Below are 17,157 nucleotides of genomic sequence, written 5' to 3'. Positions count from 1 at the left end.
GTATCGGATCTCGGAGCAATACATTTTATTGTACCAAAAATTTAGAGCATTACACCAAGTATTTTATTATATGGTGGTTATATCAAGGCTTTTCATTCTCTCTCTGTATATATATTATGAAGGATAATTTATTGAATCCTTTTTCCAATGTCATCCTATAGACTCCCTTGATCTCTATGCAGAATAGTTTAGAACAAATGGAAGGTGTGTCAACCATTATATTAGGGTGGGATGTCAGTAATTTATATGATTGGTCTTGAAAAACAATATTGTGAAATTACTATCATTTACATTTAATTATAACATATATGTCTAAAACATACTCAATCCGATCCAAGCTTCATTTTCGCATAGAATGATCAAAGTTACAATTAAATCTTAACAACATAAAGCCATATACCTAGATTTATAATGAAACAAACTCTTATGGCTATGAAACAACATAGAAAAGAGAAAAAAGAATATGAATATCAATCTTTACAAATGAATATCATCTATATTCACTCATTAGAACCTGTCAAAACTTTGACCATAATCTGCATCACTTTAACTCTCATTTGCAAACACATAATATATTCAGCTGTGTCCCTGAAAAGACCACCTAAACCCATGGATTCCTTGTTGGGAATCAGCTTCTTCAGGGTTTTAACCTTCTTTTGGAAAGGGTTCAAAGTCCTTGTACAACCTTCTGGTATTCTCTTCATCAACATGCTTCTGGACCTTCTTCTGCACCTCCAATGGCGCTTTACAGTTTTCCCCCAGACTCTCTGCTTCTTAACTTTCAACCTTCTCTTGGACTCAGACATTTGGTCATTGCAATCTAATGAAAGGAGGGGAAGTGGAGAAATTCCCATGATTCCTTTGAAGCCCTTTTGTTGCCAATGCAAAAGGATCCCTTGTACAACAGAACCAGCAGGAATGAGAGCTTTTAAATGGGCAATAAGGATAAGCTCAAATAGTTTAATGACAGCTAAAAATGGTGGGGACAAATGCATAATTTCATGGAAGGTCTCCAAGGGAATGGGATGAATGAATAAGAAATAGCCAAGTGTATACCTAAAGAGGTGTTTGCTTGTTGCTTTGGGCATGTTCTCCAACTCAATGCACATGCAACCACATGATTTTCCCCTCTTCTAAACCACCACCTTTCATCACCCTAATCTTATGGAAACACCCTGTATTATTCCTCCCTCACTTTCCATATTTAATGCAGGATATTGGTAAGGTATTTGTTATATTTTGGCGTAATTTGACATTTGTATTTGACAAAAATTATATATTTTGTTACTTGAAAGTAATTGTATTAACGGTTTAGTGTTTAATTCAGATTTTAAATTTGATTTGATGAAAATTCATAATTAGTTAATAATATTAGCAATTAAGTTTAACCAAATCAACTTTAAAACTTGAATTAAATCACATCAATCAAACTGTATGAAAACTAAATTTATTCTATTAAAATATCAAGAGAGATAATAATATTAACAATTTACTTTTTTCAAATTATCCATAAATCTTAAATTAAGAACTAAAAAGTTAATACAGTTACTTTTGATACCAAACTAAATACATGTATCAGATTGGACTAAAAAATAATACAAATAACATATTAAAAATAGGTATCAAACTTAGATATCAAACAACATATTAAGCCTTAATTTCCTCATTCCAGCTCAATCAACATCCGCATTCCACGTTTACAAAAATAAACTTTGAAGCCTCTAGGTTTGTCGTTTAGCCCATGTTTCCAGAGAGGAAACCTACGCCATAAACTATTAAGGAATGTATGCGGCTCAAGATTGTGGCTTGTCAATGTCAATAGATGTGTAAACAAAAGTAGGACATTCTGGTTATTGATGTTGGGGATAAGGTAGACTTTGTTCTCACACTCATCTAAAGCATCATGTTCGAACATGTTGGGATAGAGATGTATGCATGAAACTCCACCAGCTACACAATTCTTAGGGACAAAGATGCATGCATGAATTACCGCCGTTGCTACTCCATACACTACATTATGAAACTATACAGCTTATTTTGAAACAAAAATATATAGACCTTTTCGTACAAAAGCTCATGATCATTTTAATATCTAATAATCATATGAATAACACCCAATTTCATCAAATGTGCATTTCATTTTTCTAAGTTAGAAAGTGGCTATTCATGTTTGAGCCTAGAATTTGATGTTAATAAGAAATTAACATAAGTACTCACATTATGTTTTTTTTAAAATAATAATCATAAAACTACATTATTTTTGTACCCTGTTAACTCCTGCCTACATATAGATTACAATTTTCATGACAGGCAATTTTAATTTAATTTTAGTAATAAATTATATTTAAGATTATTAAAATTTTAATAATTTTTAAAAAATAAATTTATTGAGATTAATTTATTTTTGGATATTGAAATTAATGATCGTATCAAACCTTAGGTAAATATTTTAAAAATCAATCAAACCCAGCCTCCTTCAATCCGTATAAATCTCATACATTATACCTTTTAATTTTGGTCCTTTATTTATCTATAATATTTATAAGCACCAATTTAGATTTTTTTTAAATAATTAAAAATTCTTTTTATTTTTCATCCTATTATTAAATTAATTTTTAAAAATAGTTATAGTAAAAAGTTCTGTCAATTTTAAAATAAAGTTAATACTTGAATAGAATTTTAAAAAAATATAGGAAAAAATCGTCTTTTAGTTTTATTTTTTTTAAAAATTATTGTAATTCTATTGACGTAAAATGAAACTATTATTTGAATACAACTTTAAAAATCTTAATTATTACTTAATTAATTTAAAAATTATATATCAATTAAAATTTAAAGTTTAGCTTTATAAATAGTACTTAATAATTAGAATTTATCCATTATTTGTTTGATGTAAATGAAAAATGTTTTGTGAATTTGTTTTAAAAAAGAAAGACAAAATTCAACAACTATTTTTTATTCTCTATTACTAAATGTGTCCTAATTTTTTTATTTGTTTTCAAATTAGTATTATTTACTTTCTTATAGTCCAATTTTGTACATTATTTAAGAATTAAGAAAAAAATCATTATTAATAATAAATAACAAAAAAATACATTATATAAATTAACTAAAAATTAAATATATAAAATAACATGTAATACATACAACATTATAAACTAATAATTACAAGACAAGCAATAGTTGTGGCGGCTATGGCACATGGATGAATCCTTCACCACGTAACAATATAACAATATATATGCATTTATTATTGATTATCCACTAAACTTTGCTAATGATTGTAATAGTGGACACATGCTGCCTTTCTATATATGCGATGACACCTCTTAAAATAAAATATCTTAGCTTCCTTTTATTGCTTGCCTTCGGTTCTGTTTTAATAAACAAAGGTTATTAAAATTTGGATTGTATTATTTCAAATTTAGATATCAAAGTTTCAAGCATCTAACAGGTTTTATTATCACTTGAAAACATGGCATTAATTTTTCTATCATAAGATTAAAACTACTTCCCTCACTAGAGCATATATATATATATATTAACTTGATCAACAAAACGATGTAGAGATTTCAGAATTCATCCTTGGCCCTTTTGGAAGCTTTCCTAACGTTGTTGGAATGCAACTTGACAGGGTAAGAGGCTTCCAGAGTTAGACCACAAAGGCCTTGTTTAGCATCGATGTCTCGTTGATGTAACCCTTCTCTCAAAAGTGGTCACCCCACGAGTACTTTGTCCCATCATGGGTTTCTCCATATCCTACCACTGCCACCCCATGGTTCAGCTCAGTGCCACACCCTGTCAAACAAAATTTTCTGGTTATGGGAGTATTTATATTTCCTCTTTTCGCATTATCGTTGCATCAGTTATGTAAATGGAGTAAATTGTTGACGGAATACAAGTTCAGGCACATTTTTAAAAGAGATATTCTGAGACCCAATTTACATGTTAATCATTATCAGAATCTTATGGTTTGAAAATTTTAATTACCTCCGAGTAGAACTGGAAATCCTTGCCACCAGCATCTATAACGATAGACACAGGTTGGTTTGCAACAGCTTTCATCAGAGCTTTTTCTTATTTTTCTGGTACCATTTCATAGCCATCAATGATCACCGCAGGACCATTCAACTGAAATATCAGCAGTGAGCCATATTCAGAACATCATATCTGCATTAAGAAGGGGTAAAAAAATCGAGTTTCTTTTGTTACCCTGGATGAGTCACACGACTCGTCTTTGGCCTTGTAAGGGTAGTTATTCTCAGTAGTTAGTCCATCACTTTGCTTGATGAGCTCAAATGCTGGTTCCATCAATCCTCCATCACTACCTTAGTTCTCCTAACCACAATCAACTAGCTTTTGTTCAGATAAAGTCACAAGCTCCCCTGTTTTCATTTTGTTTATACCTTCTACTGCAACTACAGTTGAAAATGCACAGCAGCTACCTGTGACATCAATAACCTCGAGTTACTTCACAGGAACATGTCATTTGTGACGAACTGCACGATATCTTGATAATTATTATAGTTAAGTTTATTTGTAAATTGACTGTTGGATCCAAAAAAAACTGTCCCTGATGCCAGTAACCGCTCCTTTCTTTCTCCAATCAATGGAATGAGGAATGCTGTCAACTTTGTCAAGCCGGAAACCAGTCATCCGTCTTGGACCATGTAACATCAGGTAACGGCTGATCTTGGAGCTCCTTGTACTCATGAACTCATGGTTTGTCATATCTGCAAATTTGTTCAGGTTCGAACTTGTAAGGCTTTTCCATTTGGTTCACGTTGTGGATATGTTTCAGATTCTCCTTGGAACACATTGAAACGCTTTTGCTTCTCTGTCAGGTCAAGTGAGATCGTATGGTGGCTCCTCCATCTCTCGTACAAATCCCAAAGACTCTCTTCAGAGGCTAAATACTCTCACGGTAATTCAAACTCTTGGCCAGCTTAAAAGCCATTGCCAACCTAAACACAACCAAGATTAACTTCCATACATCCATATCCCAGGACTTCTTTAATTCCTTGATTGTCTAGCACTGCAGGCATCCCCTTTTATGGTGAGAAAGATAGGGCATTGGCCTTTGAACTTTACAACTTTTAACCAGAAATTAAGGCAAAAGGGTGCACACTTTTAAAGAACACAACTTTGCACCTATTTTCATAGGCGATTTTGTTACTGTTAGTACGTAAATACCAACAATCGACATGGTAACCCACTCTGCCCTTGTTTAACTTGTTTGTAGCAGACAAATTGATTATGTACTTGGAAGTTGTCAGGCGATACAGGGCATGATTTCTTGCAAAGTCCTGGACAAAACAGGGGTTAAAACTACCATATATTTTCTTCCTAAGATCTCAAATTTGTAAAAGTTGCATATACGCGTGATACTCATATGTAACATTTGGACAGCAGCGAAAGGCAGGAAAAAACTGCTATTATGCATGAAATGTGTAACACATCTTTTTGCTTTTCATCAGAAAGAACATACATTTAAAAGCTTACTAGTTGTCACTCCTCATCTCATATCATTTGATCCGAACACCAGTAGCAAAATAAGCATATACACTTTTGGGGCGCGGAGGGAAAGGGGGGGGGGGAGAAAGATCAGTCAGGAATATTCAACCATTCATACGGGATAACACCAATTCAAGTGTTTTTCATTGCTATAACTTACGAATAGAGATCAATGGCTAAAACACGCCTGAAATGGAAAAAATACATGGAAAGTATAGGATGAAGTGCAAAACAACTAACAGCAGTTTGCTCTGCTAGTCGGTATGAATTGCATAAACAAAAATCAAACTAGCAAGTTTTTAGCAGATTCTGCACCAGCATGGCATGCTCAGACCATGTATTCATCATCACTGGCATAAAACTGGGTCCAGTTAAACTAAATATCCTTAGCAATCTCACTTCTCATCATGGGGAAAGTTAGCTTTGTAAAGCAGATATCATGACGGGAAAAAGAGGTAAATGGCTAAGATCAAAAGGCAAGCTTAAAAGTTAGCAATGAAGTTGAATGAGTAGAGTTTTTTTGAGATGCTTACAATATATGGATAGAGATCAAAGACATCTTATCATGTCTAAACAGGGTAGTAACCCATCAATCATTCACAATGAAGAAAATTAGTTTGGCAAAGGAGTTGATGGTAATAACCACATGTCAAACAGAGGTTATGACAGTAACATCGGGTGGTGTTCTTGATACATTGATGACAAATAGATATGGTAATACTACTATAAATGTGTTTCCAAATAAGATCTGATCTCTGATGCTTGACTATAAGAAATAACATCAAAGATGACACTTTTCATGCTAAACTTAAGGGTGTTGCTAAGCCTTATGAAACATACTGCACCCAATATCAAATAAAGAAATGTTTCCTTTAAGGATATTCCAAGTGCATTCAAATGTTGCTTGATTGTAATAGAATCGAACAGCTAACCAGCAGAAACAGCTGACCAGTTTTAGGAAAGAATTAACAAATCAAGTTAGAGAGGAAGGTGGTGCATATTATCAATATCAGCTAGCTATGTTACTCAGACTTAGATATGAGTGTCGGATATCAGTATGTATCTGACAGGGTGTTTCAATACTTTTTGAAGTTTTTTCATGTATTTGGAGATCCTCAAAGGGTCATATCCCCATAACAATGGTATATCTATTGGAGACAACTACTTCAAGAAAAAATGAAAAGGAACACAGTCAGCAAGTAAGATATATATCCAATACACAAAATGTACTAGTATTTTTCTCTCCCTCTCATCACTCTTTATTAAATTAAGGCACCATCTGAAAAACAAAAGATAGAAGTCTGGTTCTCACTTATTCCACAAGAGAGATTTGTAATCAAAATCCTACACGATTAACGAAATGCGTTCAATAACCAACATAATGGAATTTATAAATCCCTGATTTTCCTTTATCATGACTAATGCACATGAGAAATACAGACATATAACATAAACACAAAACAAAAAAACAAAAATTCATCAATTTCAAACAGGTAGTGATGGCATTTATGAAGCAGAAAGAAACAACAATTCGTCCATGGCATGTCATGGGGTTATCCAGCTCATCATCAAAGGCAATATTATGGTTTTCAACCACAGTTCCACTTGAGTCTAATTAAAACAAATCGGGCTTAAAATAGTTGGGAAAAAAGAAGAAGAAAGAAACAGCAACGACAACAACGCAGAATTTACGCGAGACGCTCATTCTGCTTGGCTTGATGAAGCAGCTCCTCCCTCATTCTCCTGATCTCCGCTTCACTATTCAGTCTCTCTTTCTGCAAACACAACAATTATTCCAAAAACAATAATAATAAGGATAGAATCTAGGGTTTCAACTTTTAATCGATCTGAAAATGAAAAAATAAGTGACAATTTGTCTCAGAATTGAAAAGAAAAAGAAAAGCATTTCAATGGGCATATAGTTCGGATTTTTAAAACAAGAAAAGAAATTGAAATGTGGAAAGGGGGTTTCGAGAACCTTCTCGTCTTGGTGGAGAGCGATCCAAACGTGGACTTTTTCCATAGATTGCCAGAAAACGAAGGCGCCTAATGACATTCCAAAGTAGGTGGCTACTCTCACCATTTCTGTCTTCTCTGCTTCACCGACTATTCAGGCTGTTCTTTCGAGATTCGATTCTCAGCAGATTTTCATCCTATTTGTAAACCAGTGTTCTTCAAAATCCGAGTCCCTAAACGACGCCGTACAACCAATATTTTCCTTCGCTTTTGGTTCACTTGCTGCAATATTTCATTCTTTGGACAACATTTGATCCAGGCCCTCTACTTTGTCATTCTTCTAAATTTAGTTTCTTTACTTAAAATGTTAAAAGAAAAATATTTCATTTTCCAATTTAACAATTCTAATCATTAAAACATCATTAGTATTTTCTATTAAAATTTTCTTAATGTCAAATATGATTATTGAGTTGATAATAATTTGGTTTCAAAGTTGATATGATTGCATTAGCATATAAATAATAAATTTTGATAAAAAAAATCTCATAGCTATCACAGAGCTAGGGGTGGCCCCACCTTAAAATGAAAATTTTCATTTTTAAAATTTTTATATTTTTATAAAATTTTAAATTACTATAAGGTAAATTTGCACTTCGGTTCCCTAAAAACAATAAATGTTTGATTTAGTCTTTTAAAAATTATAAGATATAGGCTATTAAAATGGTGAAATTGTATTTTTTTCTATCGTGAAAATATACAACTTAATTTCAACCCCAAAAAATTTTGCTGGCTTCCCCCTTACTTATGGTATATGATTAAATTAAAATATTTAATTAAAAATTACGAAATTGTTTTGATTTTTTAACAAAAGGACAAATCTAATTATGTAACACCCCATACTCGACCTAATCTTCGAGTCTGAGCTATAGGATGCCACATCCGTTGCTGGAGCAACTACGATTCAATTTACCCTTTTATATATGCTATTAACAATATTATTCAATCATAAATGGTTTTCCATCATTTTCAGGTATTATACAAGCTTACTGAAGCTCTTTCACTAACTGAAGGTCAAGTTAGGACCAAATTGTAAATTTTCAAAATTATCAGGTTGATGTCGTGACTTCAGGGGTTCCAGGTCGCAATGCCACTCACTGACTTGTCCTCATCACGATGTTAAAGGAAATTATGTCCGCATGCAATGGCATGTCCTTTAGACAGATCTAGTGAACTTAATTAGTTTATTATTTTCCTATTTTCAAGCTTTTAGGTTGGACGTATCATTGCAGGGATTCAACTAGATTTGCAACCTATTTGTGAGTCACTTCTTGCCTCGGGTTTAACATGAATGTCATACTTGGACTTCTTGGAGGTCTTGAATTTAAATGAGTATTGGGAGTTAATTGAGAAAAATAGTGAGTTGGTGGAATCTATTGGAAATTCTGGAAATTTTGTGATTGTTGAGCAATTAGTTAAGTATCAATTCTGGTTTGGTTAGATTCAACTGACAGGTTCCTTAGTGGGAGACACAATGATTGTCGATGGATGGCTAATAGAAATTTGAAGATCGTGTGAAGGGAGTTATATATTTAGGCGAGGGGATATTCTTGCTAAAGGAATTCCTCTCAATTAGGTTTACAATTTCCTTCTCATCTGCATTGTCTTCTTCAATATTTTCGAAGAAGAAGAAGAATAAGTTAATGAGAATGCTGCATGGAGCAGAGATCATGAGATTTGGAGTCTGAGAGTAGAAAATCTAAGGAAATGGTAAGCCTTCTTATCTTTTCTAGTACTCGTGGTTTAGAGGAAGAGAGGGTAAAGAACTCCTAATAAGTTGTCGTAAACTGGGTTTTGGGTTTTAAGGTTTTAACACCTCTGATTTAACCTATATATGGTTGTCGTGCTAAGATGTCAAGATGATGGAGGCTCTGGTATTTTGAAAAGTAAAGATGTCAAGGATGAAGTAGTTCAGGTGAGTTTTTGTACTCTATTCTTGGATGATTAAGGATGAGTGATGCTTGATTAATCTTTGTTTTCATCTACTCTGAGTTCCATTAGAAACCTATGATGGTATGTGATTTTGGTGTGTGAGCATGATATACGTGTCTAAGGTAGTATGAATTCATGAAAATATGCAAGTACGTCTGTATGATAGGACTGAATATGGCTGTAATAAAGTGTGGTGTACTCTTTAAGGTAGTATTATCTACATTGTAATGCATGATTATGTCATATGCAGAGCACAGAGGGAAGTATATTGGTGGGATAGTTGAAGATAAGAAAAATTGACGTATTGGAGGAATGGGTGGATTGTTATAGGATTCTACTAGCTTGCTAGAGCAATTCCGTGACAACGATCTATTAACTCTATAGAGCGATACCGTGACGACAGTTATCAATTGGTCCTTTAGAGAGACATTGTGTAAACGGTTTATAGGTCCTCCAAGGTGACACCTTGAAAGAGGTTTATTGATTTCTCAGAATCGGAAGTCTGCTAGGATAGTAAACATGATATCATATTGTGCAAGACCATAGCTAAGTGTCGCGTGTGAAATGATATGCGGATTGTGCAAGTATATACATCGAATCAAGTAATAAAGTGATAAGTGAGATCGTCTCCACAGGGATTAGAACGGTATAATTTGGTCAAGTTATTAGAATGAGTATGATTAATGTTATGACAAAAATAATAAGAGTGCAGTGGTAATTTGAAGGAATAATGATGTGTGCAATATGTGTAACTGATAAATACTGGAAAATGCTATGATAAGACAAGAGAAAGAATGCAATTGCAATTTCGAGAAAAGTTACGTGAATAATATGCAAACGAATAATTAAACGACTAAGAATGCCATGGCAAAGATACTATGGTAAAGGATAGAGGGTCTACTATATTGATTTAGAAGGTTGGGATTACTAAGAATCTGCCCTTGCTAGAAGTAATACCTCGGCAAAACCACACTCAATCTACTGCTCAGAAGAGTTCTAAAATGGTCTGCTTCTTTCGAGAACAAGACCTCAAGTTACCTAGCCTTAAGCGCTATATGTCTATAGGCCTTCAGCACGGTACCCTGCATTGTTTTGTTTTCTTTTCGTATGAACGTTACTCTATGTCTAAAGGCTGTTACAAGTATTTGGTCGAACACTTGCTCCTATCATTCAATTTCACTCTCATTAACCTAACCTTGTCAGAATTAGATTAATTTAATGAACATGTCGTACATCCATCTATGTCTAGAGTTTGCAAACATGCAATTTAATAAAAAAACCATTGAATTAAATAGTGTATTAAAGTAGATCTATGCTTCAGTCATTAAAGAAAATAAGAGTTTCATTAAGTAATCCCAACCCTATGAGATTTAGTTCATGGGGTGGCAATTAAAATTCAAATCCAAAATAACATTCAACATCGTTTTCATCAAGTCAATTCACAAAGAGTAATAAATAAATAAATAACAGAAGAATTTTGAGAAGATAGTATGATCTGATTCTGCTGTGACTTTCTTCTGTTTACCTTTTTTAGGTGTAGTATGCTTTTTAATTGATTCTGAATTCTTTCCATGGTTGAGTTTGGAGTTGTCCTCTTCTACAGTAATCTCTTGAACAACATCATCCAACTGTGTCCCACTTCTAAGAGTGATGGCTTCGCACTGTTCCTTCCCTTGTGTTCTCGAATTCTCGATATCACTTGGCAATGCTCCTTGTGTCCTCGAATTTAAAGCATTTGCTATCTGCCCCACTTGATTCTCAAGAGCTCTAAGGGGTACAGCCTGGCTCTGAATTACAACATCATTCTTGGCCATATATTCCTTCTCAAGGCTTCAATAGAGGTAGAAGATGATGCTTGACCCTGTTGAACATTTTGCCTCAACATAGGATGATTATAACCAGGCGGTGCACTATTCTATCCCTCAATATTGTTTAAATTTCCCGCACCTTGATCATTCCAACTAAAGTTCGAGTGCTGCTTTCACCCTAGATTGTAAGTGTTGGAATAGGGGTTATTATTCCGGTTAAAATTACCCAGGTAGTATACAGATGCTGGGTTTTATGGGCATTCATCAAACACATGATTTTCACCACAATAAACACACGACAGTGCGAATGATTTCATCTCCTAGATTGCAGTGGGCCTCTTCATTGTTTTGATCATATTAGCTAAAAAAGATACCGAGGCTATCAACGAAGTGATTGCATAAAGCTTTATGGTACTAGCAGCTTTCTTACTCGTCTCAAATCTTGTGGTAGGATATTGATAATCATTGTTGGCAATTTTTTCCAAAATCTTATATGCTTCATTATAATAGTTATCCAACAAGGTACCATCGGTAGAAGCATCAAATACCATCCTCGTAGGCGCATTCAACCCATTATAAAATATCTCCATTTGCGTCCAGTGTTGGAATCCAAGCATCGAACATTTTCAAAGTAATTCTTTAAATCATTCCCAAGCTCCATATAGTGTTTCATCCTCCGATTGTCGAAAAGATGTGATATCATTTCTAAGCTTGGCATTCATATTTGGTGGATTATACCATAGCAAAAATCTTGGGCATAGATCATTTTGTGATGCCACTATTCCTAACGGCAAAGCATTCAGCCACGCTTTTTTACGATCTCTCAAACAATATGGAAACAATTTAAGTCACAAAGAGTCTTCGGGAACACCCTGTTGTCTAAACGAGTCACAGACTTTTAAAAAAAAGTCTTAAATGCAGTCTTGGATCTTTAGTGGGTAGTCTACCAAACTGTTCTACTGTTTGCAACATTTGAAACATTACCGATTTCAACTTGAATTACTGAGCTTGTATGTATGATCTGACAATTCCTGGATTTAAATCATCTAAAATTGGAATATGTTCCCAAATTGGTCTATCTAGATCATCTATCACACGATGAATTGGAGGATCAACATCTTGACCAAATGGATCATCATTGAGACCAGGATCATTCCTTTCCCTAGCCATATTCCGCAGCTTTTTTTTGCCTCATTCGCAAAGTTCTTTCAATCTCTAGGTCCAAATGATACTCTTTACTAGCAGGAATGCCTCTTCTCATACACTGATGGCAAACCTGTAGAAATTAAATACAACTACTTTAGCTAAAACAAAGAAAACAACAAAACAAAATTTCACCAAATTGTCGATCCCCAGCAACAGTGCCAAAAACTTGTCGCATGTGAAATGATATACGAATCGTGCAAGTATACACGTCGAATCAAGAAATAAAGTGATGAGTGAGATCGTCTTCACAGGGATTAGAACAATATAATTTGGTTAATTTATTATAATGAGTATGATTAATGTTATGAAAAACTAATGATAAAAGAGTAGTGGTAATTTGAAGGAATAATGATGTGTGCAATATGTGTAACTGATAAATACTAGAAAATGCTATGACAAGACAAGAGTAAGAATGCAATGGTAATTTTGAGAAAAATTACGTGAATAATAAGCAAACGAACAAGTAAACAACTAATAATGCTATGGCAAGAATAATATGGCAAAGGATCGAAGGTCTGTGATGTTGATTTGGAAGGTAAGGGTTACTAAGAATATGCCCTTACTGGCAGTAATTCCTCGGCAAAACCACATTCAATCTACTATTCAAAAGAGTTCTAAAATGGTCTGCTTCTTTCGAGAACAAGACCTTAAGTTACCTAGCCTTAAGCGATATATGTCTATAGGCCTTTAGCACGGTACCTTGCACTATTTTGTTTTCTTTCTGTGTGAACGCTGCTCTATGTCCCGAGGTTGCTACAAGTATTCGATCGAACACTTGCTCATATCATTCAATTTCACTCTCATTAACCTAACCTTGTCAGAATTAGATTAATTTAATGAACATCTTGTACATCCATCTATGTTTTGAGTTTGCAAACATGCAATTTAATAAAAAACCATTGAATGAAACAATGTATTAAAGCAAGTATATGCTTCAGTCATTAAAGAAAATAAGAGTTTCATTAAGTAATCCCAACACTATGAGATTTAGCTCATGGGGTGGCAATTAAAATTCAAATCCAAAATAGCATTCAACATCATTTTCATCAAATCAATTCACGAAGAGTAATAAATAAATAATGGAAGAACTTTGGGAAGATAGCTTCCGCTTATCCAGCCCACACTCTTGTGATGCAGTGTCCTATGGTAGCTGAGAGGGACTACTTTTGTATTTTCTCTTCCGGTCTCTACTCAGCCGCTACCCTCTATGTTTTCCCTATACTACCTTTAGGGTTTCCTCCTTTGGCTTTCATAATTATTTTCCGAGTGTAAATCCAATAGTCCATGATTTTCTTCCCTCTTTTTTAGGTAAATATATCTTGTACAAGTTCAACTGGGACTAAAACAGATACGTTTGAGTGCTAACTGGACATTTTTTCCAGCATTGCCATGACATTTGGTTTGATAAACTGTCCAACCCTTTACCCTGGCAAACCTTTACTATTTTACTTCTTGTTTCTCATCCTGCACCTGCCAATCCACCACCACCTACAACTTTTCCACAAGAAATTAAAAATAACTAATATATAAGTACAGTCCAAGCTCCTAATGTAATGCTAAAACAAGAAAAATACTAATGGAATGTCCTAAAGTGCAACTAAATTTACCTAAGTACAAGCAATTAGCTAGATCTAAAGACATGAAATATAACTCTTTTCAAGAGTTATCACTAGGTTATGACGATATATGAAGTTCGTCAGGACAATAAACATGCGATCATATTGTGGAAGACCATATTTGGGCTATGGCAACATATGAAGTCCACTAGGACAGTAAACATGGGATTAGTGTAATACCATAGTGTTGGAAAATCGGGTTTAGAAACTGTAGCAGAAAATAAACTTAGAGAAAGACCATAGTTTTAAAAAAAATTTCCAAAATAAGAACTTGATTGTAATATCTAAATAAATAAACACTTAATCAAAATTGTACATTTTCGATTCGTCTAAGATGAACGCTTCAACCGAGTAGTCTTCTCCGTTATCCTCAAGCTCACGTCTGTCGAATGTGGGCTCGCTTTGAATCAGAAAATTTTCACAAAATTACTAGTGGGGTAATTTTGTAATTTCTTTAAACTTTTGGGATAATTTGTAAATAAGAAATATTTCTCTAGAAATTTTCTGAAATAATTTATTAAGTGAATTTTTTCTCTACAAATTTCTCTTGAATTCTAGTGTGTGAAAATAAAAACCTAATGCTTTCTTTATATAGGGAGATTTTAGAGAGTTCAACTATGGTTAAACTTAATCACTTTAATATTAAATTAATATAATATTTATCAAGATAAATATTAGATTAAATTTAATATTAAATATATTAAAATAATATTATTTTGGGAATAATTAATCTAAAATCAAATTCTCTGGTAGACTCCCAATAGGACTATAATTCTTCTACTACTCACCACCGAAGACCCACTGCCGTCGACCATTTGTCGACTACTAGAATACTGCCATCGCAGTTGCCGACACCCTAAGATAGTTCGGTTTATGCTGGTTCGGCCTGGGCCAATGATGACTCGATCAATCCAGTCCAATGATGACTCAATCAGTCCAGTCCAGCCATCGGTTGGACCATCGGCCCGGTTTCCCATACCAGGCCCGATTCGACCAGTTTTTGGGTATTGGTCTCAATTTTGGGCTCCCAGGCCCAATTTACGATCTCATGTCCAATTTTCAAATTCAATTACCCATTAGGCCAATTTTCTGACTTGAAAATTAATTTCCAAAAATATCATATTAATTTTAATTAATTTAATTAATTTAATTTTACTTGATCAAAATTAAATTCCCAAAGATCACTTAGGTTTTTCAAGAAAATTCTTTAATCAAATTCTCTAGTTGAATAATTCTTACAACCGCCTAATTTAATTTCACATTGAATGAATGTAATCAATTAAATTATTTCCAAACTCGTAGAATTTTCTTCTAATTCAAATGCAGTCCAATTGAGCTTTTGTTGAGCTAGTGAAGGGACCAATCGAACATACACAATTATGCTTTAGTAATTGCAATTATGTCTAGAAGCATCATTCAGATAATTCACAATTACTTAAATATGGAGTCAATCCACAAGATGTACCATGATTGAAAACTCCTTATAGTATACTCTTTAGGAAAGCAATTCATCCAACTGCTTTGTCTAATGAACTCGTCATGTATGTGTTACCCTCATATGATATCCTTGATTCTTTTGAGTTAAATCCGTTCACTCAATACAATCCTATTTTATCTCATTGTCACCGTTTTGTCTTCTTAATGATTAATATGACCATTGTCAATGAGCGACTATGATAAATTGCTCATTCGAGAACAAGCAACTCATGGCCACGTTCTATATCTATCAATCCACACAATGCCAATGAGTGGATATCGTTAACTCTTTAATTGAACTATGAATTCCACTGTTACTAGTAAAGCCATGCCATACACAAGTCATGCACACAACATATTGGCTATTGGCTCAATCATCTTTAGAGCATAAGCCTCCACTTATATCAAAGCACATGAGTTACATACGCATGGTCAGTGACTAACTCAAGATTTTGGTAAATCACACAATGAATGTCACAAGTTAATTAATTCACAAATAGATTCAGAATTAATTCATCTTGGGTCTAATCCAATGTATCATTTTGCCAATGGATACATCTATATCTCTACCCATGGAGTCAACTGCTCTGATAACCAAGACTAGCCATCTCCTTAATTGTAATTGTAAACAACACAATAATCCTTCTCAGTATTTGAATTAAATGCTCACTTCAATTCTTTTACGGGATTAAGGACTCGTTTAGATTATCTGCTGAAGTTAGTTGTCTTCTTCACAATGTAAACGTTCTTACAGTGCCACTTATCATCAGTTTGAACTTAGACAATCAATGAGCTAACATTTGCTTGTCACAATTTTGTTATGCATGCAAAATATGAATGACAGAAATATAAAAGACATAAAGTGAAATGTAAAATTTATTTATTAGTCATTCAAATACATAGAAAACAATTACATGGTTACTACAATATGGACACATTTCCCAATAATCTCCCACTTGCCTTAGTGAAGTAAATGTGTCATGTTTCACATGCTCATATCCTCGACGTGTTTGTTAAACTCCTAGTTATAAGAATCTTAGTACACGGATCCACAAGGTTATCTTCAGAAGCTACTTTCACCGCATTTATAATTTCTTCGGCTACTTCCTCTTCTATTAAGTGATACTTCTGATCAATGTGTTTTGTCCTCTTTTAAATTCTTATTTTATTAGTATTAGCTATTGTATCATTGTTACCACAATACAACATTATAGCTTTTTTCATACTAGGAATGACTTCAAGATCGGTTAAGAACTTTTGAAGCCATATTGTTTCTTTAGTTGCCTCAAAAGCAGCTATATACTCGAATTCCATGGTAGAGTCAGCAGTGCAAGTTTGTTTTACACTTCTCTATACTATGGCTCTACGGCTTAGGATGAATACATTTCTTGATGATGATTTCCTTAGACCTTTACAGGTTTGGAAGTTTGTGTTTGTGTATCCAATACGAGTAAGGTTCTCCCCAGAATACATAAGTATACAATCCCTGGTTCTTTTAAGATGCCTTAATATATGCTTTACAACTTGCCAATGTCTGAGACTAGGATTCACTTGATATCGACTAACTATTCCTATTGCAAAATAGATATCTG

General features: G+C 33.8%; 2 protein-coding genes and 1 non-coding gene across 3 annotated transcripts; 1 reads left to right on the top strand and 2 right to left on the bottom strand.

The window, feature by feature from the left end:
* Positions 1 to 318: 318 nt before the first annotated feature.
* Positions 319 to 893, bottom strand: LOC121213944 (transcription factor UPBEAT1). The gene has a single exon (XM_041087394.1). The coding sequence runs from the start codon at positions 852 to 854 to the stop codon at positions 501 to 503; it is 354 nt and encodes a 117-aa protein (XP_040943328.1). The 5' UTR covers positions 855 to 893; the 3' UTR covers positions 319 to 500.
* A 6,100-nt stretch (positions 894 to 6,993) lies between these two features.
* Positions 6,994 to 7,979, bottom strand: LOC107920928 (uncharacterized). The gene is made up of 2 exons (XM_016850763.2): positions 7,493 to 7,979; positions 6,994 to 7,289 (listed from the first exon to the last, which is right to left on the bottom strand). The coding sequence occupies exons 1-2, from the start codon at positions 7,595 to 7,597 to the stop codon at positions 7,203 to 7,205; spliced, it is 192 nt and encodes a 63-aa protein (XP_016706252.1). The 5' UTR covers positions 7,598 to 7,979; the 3' UTR covers positions 6,994 to 7,202.
* A 3,894-nt stretch (positions 7,980 to 11,873) lies between these two features.
* On the top strand, positions 11,874 to 11,980 carry LOC121214264 (small nucleolar RNA R71). The gene has a single exon (XR_005909848.1). It is a non-coding gene; the product is annotated as a small nucleolar RNA R71 (small nucleolar RNA).
* The last annotated feature ends 5,177 nt before the right edge of the window (positions 11,981 to 17,157 follow it).

The sequence above is a fragment of the Gossypium hirsutum genome, chromosome D01, assembly GCF_007990345.1.
Source record: "Gossypium hirsutum isolate 1008001.06 chromosome D01, Gossypium_hirsutum_v2.1, whole genome shotgun sequence".
Classification (NCBI taxonomy): domain Eukaryota; kingdom Viridiplantae; phylum Streptophyta; class Magnoliopsida; order Malvales; family Malvaceae; genus Gossypium; species Gossypium hirsutum.
Note: the sequence above shows the minus strand (reverse complement) of the source record. Positions and strands in the feature narration are given on the sequence as shown.